Source organism: Bos taurus, chromosome 10, assembly GCF_002263795.3.
Source record: "Bos taurus isolate L1 Dominette 01449 registration number 42190680 breed Hereford chromosome 10, ARS-UCD2.0, whole genome shotgun sequence".
In the NCBI taxonomy this organism is placed as follows: Eukaryota; Metazoa; Chordata; class Mammalia; order Artiodactyla; family Bovidae; genus Bos; species Bos taurus.
Window position 1 is genome coordinate 92,269,011 of NC_037337.1, and position 27,340 is coordinate 92,296,350.

Sequence of the window (27,340 nt, forward strand, 5' to 3'; positions counted from 1 at the left end):
CCCCATCTATTTGCCATGAAGTGATGGGACCAGATGCTATAATCTGCCGGGAGCCGGCGCGAGACATTCCACTCGTGACAAAGATCATGAGGAAGGAGGCTCGGCATACGAAAAGGCGGGATCGAGTCTCAGGAGTCCCCTCAGATATTCTCGAGCATCTACCCCCAAAAAACCAGAGTCTGCCTACTTTATTGCTTTGTGCTCTCACCTCTGACTTTACTGGGGGCTGTCCCCCACCACCATCTCGCTCTCTCTGTCAGAGTTAACATACAGCTCCAATTAATAAAAGTTCCTGGGCAATTAGGAGTGTTTAAATCCAAACCCCTCAGATGGCTGTCTAACTCGCCTGACAAGTTTACCCAGACTCCTACAGCTATGCATACGATTGTTTACAGTCTCCCAGCCTCGAGAGGCACGGGAAGCTTAAGATATTCAAATAGCTTAGAGCCTCTCAGAGAGTTAGAAACTGTCAGAATAAAACTAGTAAAAGATTTCATTGATGAACCAATGCCTGTTGCCAAGTTTTCACATCCCCTGAATTGTATCCTTGAATGTGTATTAATTAATATAGTTGGTATGTAGAAAAAATAAGTAGTGGCCTTGGTGTTAGTAACTTTAGACCCTTAAGGTAATAAATGCTTTCCTTTGTTGTAAACCCATTACACATCCGCCCTATAGGAATGCAATTTTATCTTCGGAAGATGGCGCCAAACCTTAAAATAATTACTCTAGAGAAAATAAGTCTATGTTGATAAGTCTTTGTCAAGAGTCATAAAATGTTAATAAGCCTTCTGGCCAGAAGATGATGTAAATCACCTAAACCATTTGTATATGATAAATTTGCAGGAAAGAAACCCTGGTTTTTGATAAGGATCAAAGACTGCTGACTTTGCATCCCCTATTATCCTCTATATGTAACTTAGGGTATATAAGCCCCTGTTGAAAATAAAGCTACGGGCCTTGCTCACCAAAGGTTGGTCTCCCCATGTCATTCTTCCCCTCAATTTCCAGCTGAGTCTCCATCTGGAGCGCGGATATCCTCTGCGACCATTTATTTGCCTGGGCTTCTAAGACCCACTGGAAAAGGTGTCTAAGGTGGGGCACCTTCCGCTATTCGAGAGGGCGCCTGTGGCCTCCATGGTCAGAGCTAACCTGGTGTGACAGGTTATATTGATTTTCTGCGTAAACCAAGCTACTCAGCTTCTTTTCTCCACTGAATTTTCCTACTGAGCTATCCTCATTCTATTACTCTTTATATCTTTGATAAATAAATAAATAAATAAATAGGTCGCCGAAGCCGTCTCTCCTTCAAATACCCTGGATCAGCCAGGGCTGGACCTCGGCAATAATCCATGGACTGTCCACCAGGCTCCTCTGTCCATGGAGTCCTCCTGACAAGAATACTGAAGTGGGTAACCATTCCCTTCTCCTGGGGATCTTCCTGACCCAGGAATCAAACCTGGATATCCTGCATTGCAGGCAGATTCTTTAATATCTGAGCCACCAGGGAAGCCCTAATACTGTTGTGGGGTTTTTAAACCCTATTTAAAGTAGTGTAATATCACTTACTAGTAAACTCTGATAACTTAAAGGTGTACACTCTAAGCCCTAAAGCAACTATAATAACCAAGCAAAGAGTTATAGCTAAAAGTCAACAAAGAAGATAAAATGGAATAATAAAAACTCCTGAATTACACAATGGGGGAAGAAGAGGGTGGGACAAATAGAGAGAGTAACATTGAAACATGTATATTGCCATGTGTAAAATAGATCGGCAGTGGAAATTTGCTCTGTGATGCAGGCTTTCCCAGTGGATCAGCTGGTAAAAAATTCGCCTGCAAAGCAGGAGACCCTGGTTCAATTCCTGGATTGGGAAGATCCCCTGGAGAAGGGATAGGCTACCCACTCCAGTATTCTTGGGCTTCCCTGGTGGCTCAGATGGTAAAGACTCTGCCTGCAATGTGGGAGACCTGGTTTCAATCCGTGGGTTGGGAAGATCCCCTGGAAGAGGGCACAGCAACTCACTCCAGTATTCTGGCCTGGAGAATTCCATGGAAAGAGAAGCCCGGTGGGCCACAGTCCATGGGGTTGCAGCAGCTGCTGCTGCTGCTGCTGCTGCTGCTAAGTCGCTTCAGTCGTGTCCAACTCTGTGTGACCCCATAGATGGCAGCCCACTCGGCTCCCCTGTCCCTGGGATTCTCCAGGCAAGAACACTGGAATGGGTTGCCATTTCCTTTTCCAATGCATGAAAGTGAAAAGTGAAAGTGAAGTCGCTCAGTCATGTCTGACTCTTCGAAACCCCGTGGACTGTATCCTACCAGGCTCCTCCATCCATAGGATTTTCCAGGCAAGAGTACTGGAGTGGGGTGCCATTGCCTTCTCCCTGGGGCTGCAGAGTTGGACACAACTGAGCAACTAAGCACAGCACAGCAGCAGGGAGCTCAAACCCAGTGCTCTGTGACTACCTAGAGAGGTGGGAAGGGGTGGGAAGTGGGAAACAGGTTCAAGACAGAGGGGACATATGTATGCCTATGGCTGATTCATGATGATGTAACAGAAACCAACACAATATTGTAAAGCAATTATCCTCCAATTAAAAATGAATTAATTCTAAAAAATTCCTGAATTAATCCAAAGAGGTTAAAGAAAGGGAAAAAGGGATCAAAGAACAGATGGGGGAAAATAGAAAGCAAGAAACAAGGTTACAAACTTAAACCTAATATCAATAGTGATATCAAATGTACATAATCTATGGGATGGGAAGTGGATCATTGGCTTCCCCAGGGTTCCATCCCTAGTTTGGGAAGATCCCCTGGAGAAGGGAATGGCTACCCGCACCAGTGTTCTGGCCTGGAGAATCCCATGGGAATGTAAATGATCTCAAATGATCCACCCCATCCCACCCCTCTAGGTAGTCACAGAGCACAGAGCTCCCTGCTGCTGTGCTGTGTGGTGCTTAGTCGCTCAGTCATGCCCGACTCTCTAGGACCCTGGGGAGTCTAGCCCGTCAGTCTCCTTTGTCCATGGAATTCTCCAGGCAAGAATACTGGAGTGGGTTGCCATTTCCTCCTCCAGGGAAATGATCTATACCATCCAAATAAAAGGCAAAGATTAAAAGCAAAACCCAACTCTGCTCTTTATAAGAAATGTGCCTTAAATATAAGGATGCAAAGAGGTTGAAGTAAAAGTATAGAAAAAGAATAACATGGTAACACTAAACAAAAGAAAGTTAGATTAGCTCTATCAATAACAAGAAAAAAAGTAAAGAGAAAAGGCATTCACGAGGGATTAAAAAGTGCATTTAATAATGATAAAGGCATTGATTCACCTAGAAAATAAAAGCGTTCTAAACATTTCTATATTTAATAATAGGACTTCAAAATATATTAATCAAAAATTAAAATAGAAATACAACAGAAAAAAAGACAAATCCCTAATTGCAGTTAAAAAGATTTTACTAACCATGTCTCAATAATTAACATAACAAGTAGACAGGAAAATCACCAAAAATATAGACTTGAACAATACTGTCAACAACTTGACGTGTTGACATTTGTAGGACCCATTCAGAATATACGTTTTCTTCAAATGCATACTGAACATTTATCAAAATATACCTTACTCTGAGTCTCACTAAATTGAAAAGCTGTCAAGTCATATAACCTATGTTCTCTCTCTACAATGAAATAAATTCAGAAACCAATAACTGAACAATATGTGGAAAATACCTAAATATTTGGAATTTAAATAACACCTTTCTAAATGACTCAGAAATCAAAGAAGAAACAAACAAAAAATTAGGAAGTATTGGGTCAGGAAGATCCCCTGAAGAAGAAAATGACAGCTCACTCCAGTATTCTTGCCTGGGAAATCCCTTGGATGGAGGGGCCTGGTGGCCTACAGTCCATGGGGTCGCAAAGAGTCGGACACGACTGAGCACAACGACAACAAAGAAAGTATTGTAAGCTGAATGAAAACAGAATTACAAGAGATCAGAACTTATGAGATGTCTCTAAAGCAGTACTTACAGAGAAAACCTACAGAACAGTAAATATGATTTTTTTAACGGTCTCAAATCAATGACCCCAGCCTTCATCTTAAGAAACTAAGAAGAGCAAATTAAACCCAATAGATGCAAAAGAAAAGAGTTAATAAAGATCTGAGCATATATCAATGAATAGAACATAGAGAAAGAAATAGAGAACCCCATGAAACAAAAATTTGCCTCCTTGGGAATATTTATAAAATTGATAAACCTCTAGACATAATTGTCAAGAAAGAGAAAAGACACAAATACTGGTATCAGGTATGAGAGTGCTGACATTACACCAGATTATACAAATACAAAGAGGTTAAAAGAATACTGTGAACACATTTATGACATAAATTCAAAAATTTAGATAAAATGGACAAATCCATCGTAAGACACAAACTGTTAAAGCTACTTCAGGAAGAATTAGATGATCTGAACAGCCCTACATCTAGTTTTAGAAATTTAACTTGTGGTTAAAAATCTTCCAACAGGTGAAACTCAATCTCCAGATAGCTTCACTGGTGAATTCTACCACATAATTAAGAAAGAAGTAATATCAATTCCACACAAACTCATGCAAATCTGAAGAGGAGGGAATATTTTCAAACTTATCCTATCATGGCAAAATTATCCTTATACCAAAACTAAACAAAAACATTATAAAGAAAGAAAATAACAGACCATTATCACTGGTTAACGTATATGGAAAAATGATAACCAATTTTCAGAAAATTTAATCAAAATATAAGTAAACTTGATACATTAAGATCAAGTGGGGTTCTTCCCTGGAATGCAAGATGAGTTAAACATTCAAAAATCAATCTCTATGATTCACCACATCAACAAACTAAAAAAAGAAAAATGCTGACTCATCTCAACAGACAAAGAAAAAGCATTTGATAAAATCTAATATCAATTCTTGATTTTAAAAAAAAACTCTAAGAAAAGGAGAAATAGAAGGAGACTTCTCAATTTGATAAAAAGCAGCAATGGAAACTGCATAGGTGACATCATATTTCGTGATGAAAGAATGATCTCTCCCATGTGATTAGGAACAAGATGATATCTGCCCTTATTCTTTCCACTAAAAATTGTACTGGAGTTTTTAGCCTGTGCAGTCAGATAAGAAAAAGAAATGAGAAGACTCCAGCTTTGAAAAAAGTAGACTGTCTATTCTCAGACCACACAATTCATCTATGTAGATAATTGGATGTAATCTATGAAACAGCTTCCAGAATTAATACATGAATTTAGCAATATTACAGCCAAGCTATCAGATATCGGCAGCCCTTGCTGTCATTTTGTTTGCAACCTCACACTAGACCTTAAACCAGAACATCCAGTTAGGCCACTCCCAAATTGCCCCACAGAAACTCTGAGATAATAAGTGTTGTTTTAAGCCAATACATTTTAGGGCTATTGATTATGCTGCAACAGATTACTAATATAAGCATTGCTTGTGATGGGCAAGTTGGATTTAGTAAAGGCAGAGGAACCAAAGATCAAATTGCCAACATCCATTGGCTCACTGAAAAAAAAAAAAAGAGTTCCATAAAAGCATCTGCTTCTGCTTTATTGACTATGCCAAAGCCTTTGACTGTGTGAATCACAGCAAACTATGGAAAATTCTTCAAGAGACAGGAATACCAGACCACCTGACCTGCCTCTTGAGAAATGTGTATGCAGGTCAAGAAGCAACAGTCAGAACAGGACATGGAACAACAGACTGGTTCCAAATAGGGAAAGGAGTACATCAAGGCTGTATATTGTCACCCTGCTTATTTACTTACATGCAGTGTGTGTGTGTATGTGTGTGTTAGTTGCTTAGTCCAATTCTGAGCGACTCTTTGCGTCTGCGATCCCACGGACTATAGCCCGCCAGACTTCTCTGTCCATGGGGCTCCAGGCAAGAATACTGGAGTGGGTTGCCATTCCCTTCTCCAGAGGAACTTCCTAACCTAGGGATTGAACCCTTGTCTCCTATGTCACAGGCAGATTCTTTACCGCTTGAGCTACAGGGAATTCTTACATGCAGAGTACATCATGTCAGGCTAGAAGAAGCACAAGCTGGAATCAAGATTCCTGGAAGAAATATTAACTTCAGATATGCAGATGACACCACCCTTATGGCAGAAAGCAAAGAAGAACTAAAGAGCCTGTTGATGAAAGTGAAGGACGAGAGTGAAAAAGTTGGCTTAAAACTCAAAATTCAGAAAACTAAGATCATAGCATCCAGTCCCACCATTTCATGGCAAATAGAAGGGGAAACAAAGGAAACAGTGAGAAACTAGTTTTTTGACTCCAGAATCACTGCAGATGGTGACTGCAGCCATGAAATTCAAAGATGCTTGCTTCTTGGAAGAAAAGCTATGACCAACCTAGCCAGCATATTCAAAAGCAGAGACATTACTTTGCCAACAAAGGTCCGTCTGGTCAAGGCTATGGTTTTTCCAGTGCTCATGTATGGATGTGAGAGTTGGACTATAAAGAAAGTTGAGTGCCAAAGAACTGATGCTTTTGAACTGTGGTGTTAGAGAAGACTCTTGAGAGTCCCTTGGACTGCAAGGAGAGCCAATCAGTCCATTCTAAAGGAATTTAATCAGTCCTGAATATACGCTGGAAGGACTGATGCTAAAGATGAAACTCCAGTACTTTGGCCACCTGATGCGAAGAACTGACTCATTGGAAAAGATCCTGATGCTGGAAAAGATCGAAGGCAGGAGGAGAAGCAGACAACAGAGGATGAGATGGTTGGATGGCATCACCGACTCAATGGACATGAGTCTAAGTAAGCTCCGGGAGTTGGTGATGGACAGGGAGGCCTGGCGTGCTGCAGTCCATGGGGTCACAAAGAGTCGGACACGACTGAGTGACTGAACTGACTGTTCATTCATTTAACATTATTATTTCCTAACTCTGCATTAGGCATTGTTCCTAGTGTTAGGGATACAGTGGCCAAAAAATAAAAAACAAAAATCAGCAAGGTTCCTGCTTTCATGGTGCTTATATTTGGATGGTGATGGGAGAGCAGCAAAAGACAGGAATAAATGAGTAAACTAGTCATAATAGTAGCCAGAGATAAGTGCTTTGGTGAGGAATTATGATAGGAGGATCATTACTTGAGACAGGATTTTCAGGGAAAAGTTTCTAAGGAGGTGATATTTAAACCAAGACAGAAGATCTGAGGACAGATTGCTCCAGGCAGAGTTCAACAATGACAAAGGACTAGAGGTGATAATAAACTTGTCTCAGTCCAGGTCCAGCAAGTGATAATAAGGGCCAGCTCTTGAAAAACAGGGAAAACAAGGAAAGCCAGCAAACTCGGCTTCTAGGTCAAACCCTGTCCAAGGCCTGTTGCCATATAGCCTACAACCTAAGAATGCTTTTCACATTTTTAGAGGGTGTTCTATAAAAAGGAAGAAGGAAGAGAAGACGTGACAAAGATCCAACATGGCCCACAGAGTCTAAAACATGTACGAGATGGGTCTTTTGGAGAAGGCAATGGCACCCCACTCCAGTACTCTTGCCTGGAAAATCCCATGGACGGAGGAGCCTGGTAGGCTGCAGTCCATGGGGTCGCTGGGATTCGGTCATGACTGAGCAACTTCACTTTCACTTTCATTTTCATGCATTGGAGAAGGAAATGGCAACCTACTCCAGTGTTTTTGCCTGGAGAATCCTAGGGACAGGGGAGACTGGTGGGCTGCTGTCTATGGGGTCGCACAGAGTTGGACACTACTGGAGTGACTTAGCAGCAGCAGCAGCAGCAGATGGTTCTTTACAGTATGAAGAGGCAAAAAGATAGGACACTCAAAAATGAACTCCCCAGGTCAGTAGGTGCCCAATATGCTACTGGAGATCAGTGGAGAAATAACTCCAGAAAGAATGAAGGGGCTGAGCCAAAGCAAAAACAACGCCCAGTTGTGGATGTGACTGGTGATAGAAGTAAAGTCCAATGCTGTACAGATGATACTGTAAAGAACAATATTACATAGGAACCTGGAATGTTAGGTCCATGAATCAAGGCAAATGGGAAGTGGTCAAACAGGAGATGGCAAGAGTGAACATCAACATTTAAGGAATCAGTGAACTAAAATGGGCTGGAATGGGTGAATTTAATTCAGATGACCATTATATCTACTGCTGTGGGCAAGAATTCCTTAGAAGAAATGGAGTAGCCATCATAGTCAACAAGAGAGTCTGAAATGCAGCACTTGGGTGCAATCTCAAAAATGACAGAATGATCTCTGTTCGTTTCCAAAGCAAACCATTCAATATCACAGTAATCCAAGTCTATGACCCAACCAGGAACACTGAAGAAGCTGAAGTTGAAGGTTCTATGAAGACTTATAAGACCTTCTGGAAACAATAACCAAAAAAGATGTCCTTTTCATATAGGAGACTGGAATGTAAAAGTAGGAAGTCAAGAGATACCTGCAGTAACAGGCAGGTTTGGCCTTGGAGTACAGAATGAAGCAGGGCAAAGACTAATAGAGTTTTGCCAAGAGAATGCACTGGTCATAGCAAACACCCTCTTCCAACAACACAAGAGAAGACTCTAAACATGGACATCACCAGATGGTCAATACCAAAATCAGACTGATTATATTATTTGTAGCCAAAGATGGAGAAGCTCTATATAGTTAGCAAAAACAAGACCAGGAGCTGACTATAGCTCAGATCATGAACTCCTTATTGCCAAATCCAGACTGAAATTTAAGAAAGTAGGGAAAACCACTAGACCATTCAGGTATGACCTAAATCAAATCCCTTACGATTATACAGTGGAAGTGAGATATAGATTCAAGGGGTTATATCTGAAAGACAGAGTGCCTGAAGAACTATGGACAGAGGTTCATGTCATTGTACAGGAGGCAATGATCCGGATATTCCCCAAGAAAAGCAATGCAAAAAGGCAAAATGGTTGTCTGAGGAGGCCTTACTAATAGCTGCAAAAGAGTAAAAGCAAAAGGCAAAGGGGAAAAAGATATACCCATCTGAATGCAGCATTCCAAAGAATAGAAAAGAGAGATAAGAAAGCCTTCCTCAGTAATCAGTGCAAAGAAACAGAGGAAAACAATAGACTGGGAAAGACTAGAGATCTCTTCAAGAAAATTAGAAATACCAAGGGAACATTACATGCAAAGATGGGCACAATAAAGGACAGAAATGGTATGGACCTAAGAGAAGCAGGATATATTAAGAAGAGGTGGCAAGAATACACAGAAGAACTATACAAAAAGATCTTCATGACCCAGATAACCACGATGGTGTGATCACTCACCTAGAGCCAGACATCCTGGAATGCGAAGTCAAGTGGGCATCACTACAAACAAAGCTAGTGAGAGTGATGGAATTCCAGCTGAGCCATTTCAAATTCTAAAAGATGATGCTGTGAAAGTGCTGCACTCAATATGCCAGCAAATTTGGAAAACTCAGCAGTGGCCATAGGACTGGAAAAGGTCAGTTTTCATGCCAATTCCAAAGAAAGACAATGCCAAAGAATGTTCAAACTACTGCACAATTGCACTCATTTCACAAACTAGCAAATTAATGCTTAAAATCCTCCAATCTAGTCTTCAATAGTACATGGACCAAGAACTTCCAGATGTTTAAGCTGGATTTAGAAAAGGCAGATGAACCAGAGATCAAATTGCCAACATCCGTTGGATCATAGAAAAAGCAAGAGAGTTCCAGAAAAACATCTATTTCTGCTTGATTGACTATGCCAAAGCCTTTGACTGTGTGAATCACAACAAACTGGAAAATTCTGAAAGAGATGGGAATACCAGACCACCTGACCTGCCTCCTGAGAAATCTTTATGCAGGTTATGAAGCAATAGTTAGAACCAGATGTGGAACAACAGAATGGTTCCAAATAGGAAAAGGAGTACATCAAGGCTGTATATTGTCACCCTGCTTATTTAACTAACATGCAGAGTACATCATGAGAAACGCTGGGCTGGAGGAAGCACAAGCTGGAATCAAGATTGCCAGGAGAAATATCAATAACCTCAGATATGCAGACACCACCCTTATGGCAGAAAGCAAAGAACTAAAGAGTCTCTTGATGAAAGTGAAAGATGAGAGTGAAAAACAATGGTTTAAAACTCAGCATTAAAAAAAACAAGATTAGGGCATCCAGTTCCATCACTTCATGGCAAATAGATGGGGAAATAATGAAAACAGTGACAAGACTTTATATTCTTGGGCTCCAAAATCACTGCAGATGGTGACTGCAGCCATGAAATTCAGTTACTTGTTCCTTGGGAAAAAAGCTATGATCAACCTTGTCAGCATATTAAATACCAGAGACATTACTTTGCCAACAGAGGTCCGTCTAGTCAAAGCTATGATTTTTCCAGTGGTCATGTATGGATGTGAGAGTTGGACCATAAAGAAAGAACAGTGCCAAAGTACTGATGCTTCTGAACTGTGGTGTTGGAGAAGACTCTTGAGAGTCCCTTGGACTGCAAGGAGATCCAACCAGTCAATTGCAAAGGAAATAAGTTCTAAATATTCATTGGAAGGACTGATGCTGAAGCTGAAGCTCCAATACTCTGGCCACCTGGCTTACTAGGAAAGACCCTGATGCTGGAAAAGATTGAGGGCAGGAGGAAAAGGGGACAACAGAGGGTGAGATGGTTGGATGGCATCACCAACTGGATGGACATGAATTTGGGTAAACTCCGGAAATTGGTGATGGACAGGGAAGCCTGACATGCTGCAGTCCATGGGGTCACAAAGAGTCAGACATGACTGAGCAACTGAACTGAACTGATGGTTTGGAGAAGGCAATGTCACCCCACTCCAGTACTCTTGCCTGGAAAATCCCATGGACGGAGGAGCCTGGTAGGCAGTCCATGGGGTCGCTGGGAGTCGGACATGACTGAGCGACTTCCCTTTCACTTTCTACTTTCATACATTGGAGAAGGAAATGGCACCCCACTCCAGTGTTCTTGCCTGGAGAATCCCAGGGACGGGGGAGCCTGGTGGGCTGCCGTCTATGGGGTCGCACAGAGTCGGACACGACTGAAGCGACTTAGCAGCAGCATAGCAGGACTTTTAGAGAAGGACATGGCACCCCACTCCAGTATTCCTGCCTGGAGAAGCCTCATGGACAGAGGAGACTGGCGGGCTACAGTCTATGGGGTCACACAGAGCTGGAGACAACTGAGTAACTAATCACAAAGCAGGACTTTATTGATCAGTCTGTAGAATTTAAATCTAATTTTCTCTGAAAAAATTTTTATTTCTCCTTTTGATTGTGAAATAATGTTCCATCATATGGATGTATTAATATCATTCTTTGTTTATACATTACCTAGTGGAAGGACATTTGGGTGGTTTCCAGTTTGGGTGGAATACGAATAAAGTCATTACAAAAATTGAAATGCACATACTTAAACTTCACAGTTCAGTGAATTTTGTAAAATGTATGCATCCACCTATGTCCAGTCAAGATATAGAAAATTTCTATAATCCCCATAAGTTCTCTCCTGTCTTTTCCAATCTCCCTAACCATAGTTCTGATTTTCTTTACCATAGCTTCTCCCCCATCCCAGAAGTTCATATAAGTGGAAGCATGTAATATGTGAGATGATATTCCCTTTACCTCAAGAATAATTAGTAAGCAACAGGAAAACTTTTAAGAGAGAAACAGGCATAATCCACTTTCTATTTTGAATTATCTTGTTGGTTACTGCATGAAGAATGATGAATAGACAATAGTTTTCCCCTTGAGTCTTCTTTTTCTTCCCATCTTCTGGGGGGATCCATGGGGTTGATAATACTCCTGGGCAGACAAGAATTTATCAGGTGGGACTCAACTCCAGCATCACAGCACTGGATTCCGAGTTCTGTTTAAGCCACAGGCACTGATGCTGAAACTGAAACTGCCATACTTTGGCCACCTGATGAGAAGTGACTCATTGGAAAAGACCCTGATGCTGGGAAAGGCAGGGGGAGAAGGGGATGATAAGGGATGAGACGTTCCTCCTTGGAAGAAAAGCTATGAGCAACCTAGAGAGCACATTAAAAAGCAAAGACATTACTTTGCCAACAAAGGTCCGTCTAGTCAAAGCTATGGTTTTTCCAGTAGTCATGTATGGATGTGAGAGTTGGACCATAAAGAAAGCTGAGCACGGAAGAATTGATGCTTTTGAACTGTGGTGTTGGAAACGACTCTTGAGAGTCCCTTGGACAGCAAGGAGATCCAACCAGTCCATCCTAAAGGAAATCAGTCCTAAATATTCGCTGGAAGGACTGATGCTTAAGCCGAAACTGCAATACTTTGGCCACCTGATGTGAAGGACTGACTCATTGGAGAAGCCCCTGATGCTGGGAAAGATTTAAGGCGGGAGGAGAAGGGGACGACAGAGGATGAGATGGTTGGATGGCATCACCAACTCGATGGACATGAGTTTGAGCAAGCCCTGGGAGTTGGTGATGGACAGGGAGGCCTGGCGTGCTGCGGTCCATGGGGTGGGAAAGAGTGAGTGGGACACGACTGAGCGGCTGAACTGGACTGAACAGTTTCCTTCGTCCCCGGGTCTGCACACCAGATGGCGCCAGAGTCCATCGCCTGCCGGGCCGTGCGCCGCGCTGAGAGCCGGGCCGCCCAGCCAGCCCGCGCTGCGATCTGCGCGAGTGTCGGCGCGCGCCCCGCGGGACCCGCGAGGATCCTGCGCGAGAGGCGCGCCCCGGCCGCATCGCGGGCTGGCCGGCCACGCGTGCCTGCCTCGGACCCTCGGGCAGAGGCGCCCTGGGCCAGGGAGAGCTGAAGTTCTGCGGGACCCGGGTCCTCCCCAGAAGGACAGTCCGTTCCACTGGAACTTTGTCAGTTTAGAGAGGGTGCGTGCGCGTGGATCCGGAGAGGCAGTTCCCTGGGGACCGCGCCCCACACGGGAAAATGGGGTGGCCAGTTGGGTTTAGGGACCAGCAAAGGAGGGAAAATCCAAACCAGGCTTTTTGGAGGAAGGCGAGGCGAAGAGCGCGTGGGGGCAGGTTGGAGGGCAGAGGGAGGCAGGGAACAGACGAGGCTGGGGGCGCGGAGAGCGAAGCCGGGGAGCTGGTTTGGGCGCAGGGTTGCCAGGGCGACGGAGCCCTTAAGTGCCTCTTCGGCGCCCTCTCCAGCCTCCGGCTTGGTGCTGAAGTCACAGCCCCATCGAGCCCTCCTCCCTCCCGCCCCGCGCCGTCTCTCCTGGCCCCGAGGAGCCCGAGGCGCAGAGGGATGAGAGGGAGGCGATCGCCGAGCACGCAGAGGTAGCCTGGGGCCCGGAGGACGATGCGGCCGACGCCCCTCCTGCGGCTGGCGCTGTTTCTGGTCCTGCCCAGCAGCCTCGGTGGGGAGAGGTGTCCGTCTCCGCCCTGCGAATGCCGCCAGGAGGACGACTTCAGAGTCACCTGCAAGGACATCCAGAGCATCCCTAGCTTACCCCCCAGCACGCAGACCCTGTGAGTACCTGGGGAGGACAGGGGGAACCCAGGGTCCCAGGCAGCTGGGGAAGGAGGCTGGAAGTGCGTAAAAAGAGCTTGAGAACAGGCCAGAGGGTGTGTGTGTGTGTGTGTGTGTCTGTGTGTCTGTGTGTGTCTGTGTGTGTAGTGAGTAAACACTCCATTCACCAAACGTGGGACTGATGATACCCCAGTTATTCACAACGCAGAAAAAGTTAACAAAACTTTAGTACAAGATGAAAAGTGACAGTTTTCCTTTCTAAGAGAGTTGTTTTTCTGCACTTTGCCTGAGCCAGAATCTCAATTTTACTTAAAATGTAAACGAGCTTGCTGACAACTCAAGAACTGATCTTTTTGATCTTATTTTGGGTGATGAAAAACTGCCAAAAAAAAAAAAAAGTGTTTCAATTTTTATAGTCTTTCTAGATGAGAAGTTATCTTAGTAGGTTTCTTGATTCATCAAATAGTGGATGGAATTTAATCAGGGCTCTTTTTAAACTACAATCGTCTTTCAGCATCCATGGCCAATGGCTCCAGGACCCCCATATATACTAAAATCCAAGGATATTCAAGTGGAGTATTGGCATATCACCTATGCACATCCTCCTGTACACTTTAGAACACCTCTAGATTACTTGTAAAACCTAATACAGTCTAAATGTTATGTAAATAATGTTAAAAACAATGTAAATGCTGTGTCAGTAGTTGCCAGTGTGGGGGATATTCAAGTTATGCTTTTTGGAACTTTCTGGAATGCCCTCTACCCTACCCTTGAGTATATGCAATCCAGGGTTAGTTGAATCTACAGATGTAACACCTTCCGTATGGAATACCCTTTATACTTTGTATGAAGTATATGCGTTACTTACTCAATGATGAACTACACGCTTCTTGTTGCTGTTTGGTCACTAAGTCGTGTCCAGCTCTTTTGCAACCTCATGGACTGTAGCCTGCCAGGCTCCTCTGTCCATGGAATTTTCCAGGCAGGAATATTGGAGTGGGTTGCCATTTCCTTCTCCAGGGGATCTTCTCAACCCAGGGACCAAACCCAGGTCTCCTGCATTGGCAGGCAGATTCTTTACTACTGAGCCGCCTGGGGAGCCACACCCACTTATGTAGCACATCCAGAAATCTCCTTTTGGATAAGCACGGTAGAGATAAAAAGAGATGAAATTTCAAATAATATATTTTTATCTGCATGTTAAATGTTACCAAATTAGAAGTTTAATGTTAAATAAGCTTTGTGTGTAAAAGTGTTAGTCGCTCAGTCATGTCTGACTCTTTGGGACCCCATGGACTGTGGCTCTTCAGGCTCTTTGACCACGGAATTCTCCGGGCCAGAATACTGGAATGGGTTGCCATTTCCTTCTCCAAGGGATCTTCCCGACCCAAGGCTCAAAGCTGGATCTCCTGCATTGCAGGCAGATTCTTTACTCCAGTATTCTTACCTGGAGAATCCCATGGACGGAGGAGCCTAGTATGCTACAGTCCACAGGGTTGCAAAGAGTCAGACACGACTGAGCTACTTCACTTCACTTCTTTACTATCTGAGCCACAAGGAAAGCCCATTGTTCCTTAACACTCATTTAAGTCAATGACAATTGAGAGGATGATTGTAATCAAGAGAAGACTTTTTTGGGTGATCAGAAACAGAATGCTAAGAAAGAATAGTAAAGACAATCTTGTTTTCCTATTTACTTAACTGGTTAAAACCAGTTAAGGTCAGTAAGCACAAGTAGATAAATGGAAAGCAATAGCGAAGTTGTGCTTAAAATTCCCTCCAGCAATTAGCAGTAGGTTATGAACGTCTCAGCACAAGTATGTACTTCTGTGCAGCCTCCAAGTATTGCTTCATTGCCCATGCTGCCACCCCAGAAGAAAAGCTGTTCTTAGCATCTTGATGTTTTGATGGAACCCTTGTATTGACTCCTTGCAGCTCCCGTGATAAAGTTCTTTTGTACAGCCTACAAGATCCTTTGAGACCTAGTCCAGTTTTTCAGACCTCATGGCTCATAGTCTGTCACACTTCAGGGGTAGAGTTTCTGCTACTGAACAGAATTTCTGGAACTTTCCCTCAAGTTCTATGCTCCCGCAAGCTGCTTTTGCCTTTCCTTCCGCATTCTAGTCCCTCTGCCTAAAGCGACTTTTCCCTTTTCCTCATCTGGCTGATTCCTACTCCAAGGTCCAGATTGGGAGTTAACTCCCTTCGGGAAGCCTCTCCTGGCCAATGACTCCTAGGCTCAGTGAGCTTTGTGAGCTCACTGAGCCCTGACAGCATCCTGCGTGTGAACCCCAGCCTCACCCCAACACACAGGTTTTCTGTAACTCATTATCTCTTTGAGTGCCTGTATTAGAAGAAAATGAACTCGTCTAACCCAGGGACCCTGTCTTTCAGCCCTTGTTATTGTTGTTTAGTCACTAAGTCACGTCTGAGTCTTTTGTGACCCCATGGACTATAGCCCACCAGGCTCCTCTCTCCAAGGGATTTCCCAGACCAGAATACTGCAGTGGGTTGGCATTTCCTTCTCCAGGGGATCTTCCTGACCCAGGGATCAAACCCCCATCTCCTGCTTGGCAAGAGGACTCTTGACCACTGAGACACCAGGGAAGCCCCATTTAACTGTAGAACTACTTTAATGCTCAAAAACAAAAACAAAACTTGTTAGGTGAATGAATGAACAAACAGATACGCTGGTCTCAGATTGTCCACCGTGTGTTGGGGGGAATGGAGACCAGAGGCTTCATGGCTTCAGAGACTTCTTTTAAGGGAGCAGGGTTTCAAGAGTCATTGAAGAGCAGGGTGGCTCTGGCCACGGAAGGGAAGTGGGAGTCATCCTGTTTGATTTCCTCTGAACGATGAGGAGAAAGGTAATGTCAGAGAAGGAGCAATGGAATCAGAGTTGGAAGACATGTCTCTTTCCCCTTCTGTGGCTAACTGTGAAATTAGGTGAGATAATTTACGTGGGAGGACACACGTTTCCTTCAGGTTAGAAGCGAGGGTTCCATCAGGTTCCTTCTGATGCCTGTGTTGTGATAAGAATAGTCTGCAATGAGACCAGTCTGTCTGAATCCACTGACTCCCTAGATAGAGACAGTGGTAGGGAGAGTCTGACCTTAAAAACGATGGGAAGACAGCGGGAAGCAGGGCAGGAGGGGCGCTCTTCTGAAGATTGACGTTATCATGAGATGGAGAAGAGAAAATGGATGAAAAGTATGGGGTGAATGGCATGCTAATGTAAACGGTGACCGCAACCCTGGGCAAAAGCAGCAAAATGATTTTTAAATCTTTGGGGGGCAGTAGAACTCTTTTGTGAAAGGCAAGCTTATAAGAGAAGTCAAATATGCAAAACTTAACACTCGCAGAGTGCCTATTACAGTATGGTACTTTATGGGCAGTTCTCAGTCCAGTCCTTTATGCCAACTAATTCACTGAATCCTCACAAAATCCAGTAGAGCAGGTGATTTTATTACTCTCATTGTGTAGATGAGAACCCTGAGGTACAAGAGAGATGAAGCAGTTGGCTCGGTGTCACACAGCTGGTAAGCGGTGGTACCAGGTACACCACAGAGCTACGCCCTGGGGCCCCGTTGGCGGTGGAAAGTGGGTCTCACCCCGCCAGCTCTTTCTACTCAGTATGGTCATGAGGCTTTGGAGAAAGAAGTCTGGAAGTTTGAGATGTCCAGTAAGCCACACATAACCTTGGGGGCTGTTGGCCTGAGAAATATGCAGTCACTCAGAAAATAGGGAGTTAGGAAGAACAGAAAATAAGGGAAGAAAGGGGAAGGAAAGGAAGAGACAGGAGATGGGAGGGAGGGTGGAAAAGAAAGACCACATCCAAGTTTTATCATAGAAGGCTTTCCCTGGTGGAACAGACCAGATCCTTGTCATTAAAAACCCAATCTGGTGGTAACCCCTATTTTCAAACGTAGATGCTGTTTAATCACTGCTTAGTCATGTTGCAAATTATCCTGGTGTCAAGAGCGGTTTTTCCTGAAGCTGCTTTCTATCCACATAGCATGGTGCTGAAGACATGGCCTCTTTCCTCATCATCCACACACCTGCCGGGTGGTCTGGACGGAAGTTATACCATCTGTGTTGTCACTGAAGCAGTGGTTCGAAATCGTTTCTTCCACTTCACCCCTGCCCCAGTGGGCACCGTACCCTCCCTTTATAACAGTGGTTCTCACTAGGTGACTAGTGATGGACAGCTGACATGCCTACTCCCCGGTGGAACATTCTAGAACCTTTGATGTACAAGTGGTTTGAAAAACTTGTTTCTTCCAACTGACTTAAATGAAGTTCCTTAACTTAAATGAAACAAGCAGAATAAAATTCAGAATTTAAATGTTGATGTGAGACCGTCCCTTCTCTGGATGAGGAGGTGGATGGGGTTAGATGTCTGTTCTGGGTTTGTGTGGATTTTTCCTCAGGAAAATGCTGCTTTACTTTGCCTTGCCCTGTTGACCCACCTGCTTTTCGTTTTGTGATGGGGACAATCACTGCCTCCACCCCCTCTATCTTTTGCCTTCCAGAGTCCAGCGCTTCAGTGGCATAACGGTTTGTCTATCACGTACTTGTCAGCCTTCAGTCAGGGTTCTGGAGGACCTTGTGTTTCTGAATTCTGAATTTTGCTTCAGTTTTTAAGTCATTTGGATTCTGGATCTGTGGCTCCAATTAGTGGTCTATCCTGGTGTTTTCTAAAAGGAAGACCGTAACTCACCGTCTTCAAGTGTGCTGCCTTATCTGTGCTCTACTTGTGATGTGATTTACTCAATATTTTTAGACTGATTCACCTCTTTAACTAAAAGAAATCTGTTTAGAAGGCTTATGCTGTGAATATAACTGGAAATTTGCATGACTTGCTCCAAACAATGGGTAACCAGAAAACTGAACACCGCAAAAACAAAATGTAATTCTATTCTAGCTCAGTACTATTGTCTGTGAATGCTGTGAGCCTTGGGCGGCTTTTTCTTTGTTATAAAGGAAGAGTAATAGGTGTTCAAGAAATAGCAAAGAGATAGCAATCCACCATAGTGTCCTTCTTGATATCAGGACTGAAAGACAATGGAAAGGGAATCGCTTTCTCCCTGTGTGATTCACTATTTAATGCCACGTGGACACTCCACCCAAAATAATCTTGAATATCTTCGCGTCACACCTGTTCTACCCCCAGGGACATGTGGATTAAGTCTACACTGCACAATTATTTTAGTCCCAATTAGTGGTCATAACTTGAATAACATTTGGTTCCCAACCTAAAGCAAAACCCTCTGCTTCGGCACCCAAGCAAGGATCAATACTACGTGTCTTATAAAGGCAGCGTCACCCCACACCTCCAGGCTCCGCGATTTATTCTCTGTTATTCTCTGTGCGTGGGTACACTCAAGGTTTTCATTGGTAAGTAACTGAAAACCCACTCTGTCTAGCTTAAGGAGAAAAGAAATGTTTTGAAAGAATTACATATAATTTACAGAATCATTGTAGAATCAGGCTCTGAAAATAGGCCAAGGCACATGGCAGGCAGGAAGTCGGAGCCACCGCCAACCATCTGCTGGGAACCACTCCATGGACAAGACCACAGTCGCAACTACAGGATGTCTGTAGTGCCGGGCCCCCGGCTATATAGCCACTACACTCTCCATGTGCCACCACCAGTCATCTCTCAATCGTCCCTGCCTCTTTGAATCGCCAGCCAGAGAGTGGTATCCTATATGAGAGCATCTGATTGTCTGGCAGAGGTGACCTGCTAATGTCCTGGCTGCTGGGGGTAAGAAGAGGGAGGCAGTTCCCCTCTCCCACTTTTGTTGTCAAAACTAACTTCCTTTGTAGAGTCAAGTAAAGCTCTAACAGACAGAATTTGTGTGTCTACAGACAAAATTATTTTGCACTGTTGTCAGCTATCTACAACCTACAGAGCTGTAAAATAACTCTGGTTGAATCACACTCGAAATCTTAGAAGAATGTGCTCTGAATCAATGTATAATTTGCCCCTGAAGCACAGTTTTCCCCTGCAATGTATATAAAATGCTGAGAACAGTTACTGGCTCACAGGAGGCACTGACAAGTAAACTCAGTACAAAAAATAACTTTCTTTTCAACTTAAATCACAGGTTGAAATAAATTACTCAATAAAACATTTTAAATTGGAATTGCAAGAGCAATCTCTTATGCGTTCCAACAGGCTGAGTTCAAATAAGACAAAGAGCCAAATCACCAAAGAAATTATATTTGGGCATAATTTGGGATTTTTGTGTGACCCTAAGTATACGTTTTGTGTTAACTATAACTCTTTTTGTTATAAATATTTTACTGCAAACAATGCTGAAATATATATTTTTTAAAAACTTACTGACATTCGGGGGTGATATATTTCTCCAAGATACATTATTATGGTTACTTTCTGATGCCTCCCACTTAGCCTGTCCTTTGAATAGGCTAGAAGTTCACTGAATGTGGTTATTCTTCAATAGTTTAAAACCAGATTTTACAAGAGTCTAGGCCTCATATCTGACATTAAATCTTCCACACTGACCCTGTTTCCATTTTCACTGAAGCTGGTTAGTGTGTTTCTTTCATCTTTGGCCTTTCTTTACTGCAATTAAAAAAGTCATTGAAGAGAATTTCAAGTATGAACAAAGTGGTCCCATTTGTTCAAAGCTACACATTGGATTTTAAAAGGTTCCATTTAGATGTCAGACTACTTACTTTGCTTCATTTTTGTATGAATCTTTAAGGACATTTAGGGTGTTCCAGAAATGTTCAAAACAATTCTCTTCTTAAAATTACAAGCAGGCATTTGTGATTTTTCAAGCATCTTATAAATGTTACTGTCTTACATGTAGTGACATGTAAATATGCCCTAGATTTTTTTTACCTTCAGAATAGTCCAGAAATTCAAATATTTCATCATCATCCTAACTAAACTCCCCACACCCATTTTGCACCTGGAAAGAACTCACTGTGTCCCAATTTTTTCTTTCAAAAACACAATCCCTGTGTTTATATGATACACGAAGCTCTTGGCTTACATTTTGCAAGCATTAGCTTAATTTTACCCACACCCGAGTGTTATCATGATTACTCAACTCCAGTTAGGGGATTGAAATTGCCTCTTCTTATTGCCAGGTGCTACTTATATTTTGTTATTTCAGTCTTTTTGTGAGCTGAAAAACTAGAAGGCTAACTCTGGGGAAAGGAGGTAGACATGCGAATACACAGACTTTAAAGGGAGAGGGTAACTGGGGGGCTTTCCGGCAGCAAAGTCCTCAGTGGGCTGGGTTGCCGTTCGGTTTTCCTCTCAACATCCTTTTCAGTTATTTCTGGCTTCATGGCCACGCTCCAGAGATTTGAGATAGCCAGAAATCTTACTTCTGGATAAATGGCATTTGTTCTAGTTAGTTATTCTCCCTTTCTTTCTTTTTTCACCAATCACTTTTTATATGTAAGTACCATTCTAGGCATTGGAGATATATAATAAATGACCCCCTTGATCTTACATTCTAGCAGGAAAAGTAGTCATCAAAAACAAGTTAATGAATAAATAAGGAAAACACATAGAATGTCAGGTGGCGATTAGTGTAATGGAGAAAAATTAAGGAAGAGGGAGAAGCAGTGCTGGAAGTTACATTTTAAATGGTTAGACAAGGCCTCACTGAGAAGGTGACATTTAGGTAAAGACCAGAAGGATCCAAAAAAGAAAAAAATAACTTAAACCAAGCTGATATCTAGGGGAGGAAAGATTCTGAATACATGCAGAGACCCAGAGTCAGGGCGGAGAAGGCAATGGCACCCCACTCCAGTACTCTTGCCTTGAGAGTCCCATGGACGGAGGAGCCTGGTAGGCTGCAGTCCATGGGGTCGCTAGAGTCGGACACGACTGAACGACTTCACTTTCACTTTTCACTTTCATGCATTGGAGAAGGAAATGGCAACCCACTCCAGTGTTCTTGCCTGGAGAATCCCAGGGATGGGGGAGCCTAGTGGGCTGCCATCTATGGGGTCGCACAGAGTCGGACATGACTGAAGTGACTTAGCAGCAGCACAGTCGGGGGGGATGTGAGAAGAACATGCATAGGAGGTTTAAGAAGTAGCAAGGAGGAAAATGTGGCTGAAGGAGAGTGGGTTGTAGGAAATGAGACCAGAGCAATTACAGAGGGGCAGATCACTGTTGTACTTAGGTATATTATATGTCATTATTACATATACACTGTACACACATTTGTTGTTTAGTCGCTAAGTTGTGTCTGACTCTTTTGTGACCCCATGGACTGTAGCCCGCCAGGCTCCTCTGTCCATGGGATTTCCCAGGCCAGAATACTAGAGTGGGTTGCTGTGCCCTCCTCCAGGGGATCTTCCCAACCCGGGGATTGAACCCATGTCTCTTATTTCTCCTGCATTGGCAGGTGGGTTCTTTACCACTGGTGCCCCCTGGAAAGCCTAAATTATTTGCTTAAGGTTTTTCAAAAGAAGCAGATTGCTTGAATTTGAGAGTCAGATGGTTAAAAAGAGAGAAAAAAGATTTTTAAAAGCTATCCTTTCCTTTATCCATTGCTCTCTCCAGGGGATCTTCCCAACCCAGGGATCTAGCCTGTATTTCCTGCATTGCCAGGCAGATTCTTTACTGCTGAGCCACCAGAGAAGCCTATATACACAAACATGTATATAATATTATTATGTTTTGTTTTCTGAATGATAGGAAGCTAGTAAGGATTTTTAAACCCCTTCCAAATTACAAGGGAAAAAAAAATCCCCCATAGGTCAGGGTGTTTAACTCACCAAGCTTCTGGGTTTCTTGTGCATGGATGATAAAAGGGTTTCCAGATATTATATTAACAGAAAAGCCCCTGGGTGGAAGGCAAGAGGAGTGTGACACAGAGCTGAGATGCGTTAGTGTCACGGTGTACCTGGGGGAAGCTAGTTGACTTCTGCATGAACTCTTGGCTGCAGCATCGCTAGAAAAGGAGGCTGAGAGGATCTCAAGTGATGTATAAGAGGTCTCCTGCAAGTTCACTCTGCGCCACTGAGAGCTTCCCATTATATCCTGCTCCCAGACTAAAACATGTGATCTTCAGTTTTGTTCAAATAAGATACTCTTACTTCTTTCCTGAGAGAGAGGGAGATACAAGTCCAACCAGTCACTGAACTCCCTTCAAGATGCAGTCTTTACAAAAACAATGCAAGAGGGTTTCTGACACGAGTGGAAGTCTCCTCTGTTGTGTTTGATCCCAAGTTTATAATTGATAGTTATCATCTCTCTGCAACTCCAGTTCTAGATTTCTCTCACCCTTAGAGAGAAAGGGCAAGACTGGCTGGGGTGAAGGGCTGGTGGAAAGACTCAGACTTGCACCTCCAAAGGTTCTAAACCCTTAGTTGCCTTGCCCTTATCAGCTACAGTCACCGCCTTTTCTCATTCACAATTATCACTGGCCACAGAAGAACCACGATATGTCCCAGTGAAAGTCCATACTCCTTGCAGCTGCTAATGTAGTGCGTAGCAGCCACCTAGCTTCTCACAGTTCTATTATTCCCATCAGTAGAGAAAATCCTTTATTTTCTTATTTATCCACTGGGATGAGGAGCCCAAATGACTAGCATCAGGAACACTGTGTTTGACGTGATGGAAGTCATCTGTCCATCCAGGAACGAGGACCTCTAATCTAGAAGGAATTGAGAAGTTCCAATTCTGGAAGTAGGTCACTATGGTGATGGTGAGAAGGGCCAATCCTACCAACAGCCCTAGCTCTTCAGATCCAGGTATTCTAGCTTTAAAGAACACGATAGCATACAGCAGCTGTTGGTTCAGCGTGTGTGTACTTCACTAGGTCAGATCCTCAACCATGCAGGACTTAGCCTCCGAGTTGCAACCTTGTGGTTCAGTCGCTCTGTTGTGTCCGACTCTGCAACCCCATGGACTGCAGCACGCCAGGCTCTCCTGTGCCTCACCTAGCTGAGCCTTTAATGGCCCAGCCCCTCATTTTATTAGGCAGTCTGCTTCTGCCTGATGAGTTACAGGGTAGAATTAGTGGGTGGCGGTCGTGCTCTCTTTGTTGTGCCTTCTCAGCCATGAAATGTGTCTCTTGGTTGAATGTTGTGTTGCAGTGTTGTACTAGTTGCTTGTTCAACATTGTGCAGGAGTTCATAGTGGTAGATGAACTGTATGAGAATTTTAGAAGCCCTTCAATAGTGGCCCTGGTGGAGGCATTGAGGTCAGGGAAGGCAAACCCAAATCCAACATAAAGATTCTTTTTTAAATGAATCACTACTTTCTACAGCAGGGAAAGGGTCCAATGCAACCAAACTGCCAGCAAATGGCTGGCTGTTTTCTGAGCAAATTTGCCTTATTAATGGTACAGCATAAGGCTCTGCTGTCGGCAGGTCAGGCAGTGACAGAGGCGGTATCTTGACTAGCTTTGATGAGAAGGAGCCCTTCTTTGGCTTTAATCCCTATCACCATGGACGTTTCACTCATGTCCTTTGCATCGGCACTGGTTGGCATCCATAGAAGGAGTCACCTTGTCCACTGGTTGTTGAGAATCACCTATAGGGTGGCACTGTAGAAATTTCCTTAGGGTGATCCAGCCTCTCTTTTGATCAGTGGACTCCTGGTTTCAGAGATAATAAAGTTTTCTTTTTAATGTGCATCTTAAATTGATGAGATACAGTAACTCAATATAATTCAAACACAGCACTAGAGTGAAGAATTGGCCATTACAGTTATTTTTAGGGTTAAATTAATGCCTCGATGCCAGAAAACTTAAGTTTCAAAAACATCTAGTCCTTCAGCGAAGACTTCTGAAAATAGTCAACATTTTTATCCACTATGGTTTATTAATCCAAGTTACATGTTGTAACAGTTTGAGATATCATATGAAATCAGTGGGTTTTCTGTCCTGCCTTAAAAAGCCCATCGCTGTTACATTGTTTTCTCGTGTTACATGATGTTCTGTGTGTCAGCTCCGTGTCCAGCCCGAAACTATGAGTTTTCACATCCTGTATCTTGTTTAGGACTCATGGTAGCCGTGTGAGGTAGTTGTTTGACTCCACTTTAGATGAGGAATCAGAGACTTAAGAAATGTCACCTCTCTTATCTTTTATGTCACAACAAGTATAAGTGAAAAAGGGTATTCAAACGCAGGTCTCCTAACTCTAAATCCAAGGCTGTCTCTACTATTCTGAGGTTAATGTCCTACATCTGGTCCTTTTCCATTCCCTCCCCTCCCTCCACCTGCCTTCATTGATGTGAAATTCATACAGTGCACCATTTAGTGGTATTTAGTGCATTCATAATGTCTACAGCCATCACCGCTAGTTCCAAACTCTCATCTCTCAAGGTGATCTGTACTGATCAACCCCTATTCCTGCTCTCTCCATAGCCCCTGCCAACCATTAATTTGCTCGCTGTCTCTGGGGATGGATTTACCTTAATGCACTGGTATAAAGAGCACCCCCACTTTTGTCCAAATGCCTTGCACCTTAGATATAATGATCCGAGCACCAAAAACATTCATACTTATTCTCAGAGACTTAGAGCTTCAGAACTACTTTCCCATGTCAAAAGGTCTTAAGAATACCCATCCCATGAGTAAGACTATTTCTAGCCAGTTGGGTGAGGAACACCATGTTCCTGTCCCTTCCGGATCTTGTGGTGATCTCAGTCCACACTTGGACAAAGAGGTGACTTAATAGCAATGCATGAGCCATTATCCATAACTCTCATTCTTTTAAGAGCCAGGATTTATGCTAAGGACTTTTCTTTGTTATAGGGAAACTGCAGAACTCAAACAATATCCCATTTGTAATGGTGTTTCTTATAATCATATTCTCTACCTCCATTAAACATTTAACCGATATGCCAAGAAAGAAAACTTGATGAGAATAAAAAAGGTTATATGAGAGAAGAAAATTATTCTTCCTCTTATGTTTATCAGAGTTTACTTCTCAGCTGTTTCTTCCCAACCCACTCTGGACTTGGAGGCAGAAGATGTGTGGTCAAATCCTAGCTCTCCAGGGATTCCCCCGGTGGTCCAGCAGTTGGAAATCTGCCGCCAGTGTGGGAGACATGGGTTCAATCCCTGGTCTGGGAACTAAGATCCCACGTGCTGCTGGGCAACTAAGCCTGTGCACCACGACTGTTGAGCACACGTGCCTAGATCCCTTGCTCTGCAACAGGAGAAGCCTCCGCAGTTTGAAGCCTGTGCACTGCAACTAGAGAATAGCTCCCGCTTGCCGCAACTAGAGAAAGCCCACAGGCAGTGATGAAGACCCAGCATAGGCATAAATACATAAATAATCCTAGCTCTCCACCAACTCACTGGTGAGGGGGACTATTTGTTCAACTCACTTGACGCACAAGCTAGCAAGGCATGCTAGCCCCATGCACATCATGGAGTGACTGTGAGGATCACGTGAGGTCATGCTGGTGGCATGCATGCTGCTGCTGCTGCTAAGTCGCTTCAGTCATGTCCGACTTTGTGCAACCCCATAGACGGCAACCCAACAGACTCCTCTGTCCCTGGGATTCTCCAGGCAAGAACACTGGAGTGGGTTGCCACTTTCTTCTCCAATGCATGAAAGTGAAAAGTGAAAGTGAAGTCGCTCAGTTGTGTCCGACTCTTAGCAACCCCATGGACTGTAGCCCACCAGGCTCCTCTGTCCATGGGATTCTCCAGGCAAGAGTACTGGAGTGGGGTGCCATTGCCTTCCCCGGCATGCATGTGTAATACCTGGTAAACCAGAGTAAAGCCTGGATCACACATTATCTGTTTTCACCGCAGCAGTAGTGGGTCCGAGAGGCTGTGAGATCTGGCCTGATTTAACCCTCGATATGGGCATGATATTGACTCGGGAAGGGCAAGCTTCCATGCGGGGACCATCCACCAGCTGTTCAGCTTGAGGGCTGTGCAGCTTTATTAAGAAGAGCAAAACCACATGCACACTGTGCAAAAGGGGCAGTCTCCAGATTTACAAGATTTCGTATCTTCTTCCAGAGCTTTTAATCCCCTAGGAGTTACTGTGAGGAGGGTAAAGTGACCACAATTCTAGCTGGGAGGGTCTCTGTCCCAGTACGGCTTGTAAATCTCTAACAAAGATTTATCTGTTCTGTGTCAGAGTTTGGCTAAAACGAACTGTTATTATTTCCAGACTCTCCAGATGCCCCATTTAATGCTTGGCTGGCCTTCTTATGTACCATAACCAAGTTGCCATTTCAAAACCATCCTCAGTCCCTGGAATGTAAAACAACAAAGCCAGAAGTTCTGAAATGTGCTCTACGAAGCATGGGAGAATCCATTAAGGTTTTGGTCTGATTCTGTTCCATGTGACAGTGGAAGTTCCGGTTCATTTTACTTGCTTGTTGTTGTTATATTTATGTATTTGGCTGCATCCGGTCCCAGCTGCAGCATACAACGCACAGGCTCAGTTGGTCTGCAGCATATGGGGTCTTATCTCCCCAGTCAGTGATCGAACCTGTACCCCTGCACTGCAAGGTGGATTGTTAACCCCTGGACCACCATGGAAGTCCCCCCTTTTACTCTTTGGAAACAGCACTTTATAGAAAGTGTATATCTCATGACCAAAAAATAAATAAATACATAAATAAAAGGACTTGGAGGGGCTATGCTTTTTTTGTATACTGTATCCAATATCTTCAATGTCAATAGCAACGAAGTAGGGAGGGGAGAATATCGTGGTTAAAGTTGTGTCAGCTAAAAGTCTTCGTGAAGAGTAGAGGATGGAGGTGTCCATGCAGTAAGGAAATGCTTGTAAGACTATGGAACAGGGCTGTACAGTCAGAGTGGTCAACAGAAAGGGAGATCAAAAGTCAGGAGACCTCCAGTGAGTCGTGAACGTTT

The 27,340-nt window shown here is 43.7% G+C and overlaps 1 protein-coding gene across 2 annotated transcripts in view; it reads left to right on the forward strand.

The window, feature by feature from the left end:
• The first annotated feature begins 12,900 nt into the window (after nucleotides 1–12,900).
• TSHR (thyroid stimulating hormone receptor) overlaps nucleotides 12,901–27,340 on the forward strand; it is a 148,429-nt gene continuing 133,989 nt past the window's right edge. Inside the window, exon 1 of one of the 2 annotated variants that reach the window (XM_005212136.5) lies at nucleotides 12,901–13,489. In XM_005212136.5, the coding sequence (XP_005212193.1) occupies nucleotides 13,320–13,489 (170 nt within the window). In that variant the 5' untranslated portion in view covers nucleotides 12,901–13,319. 2 annotated transcript variants of the gene reach the window in all.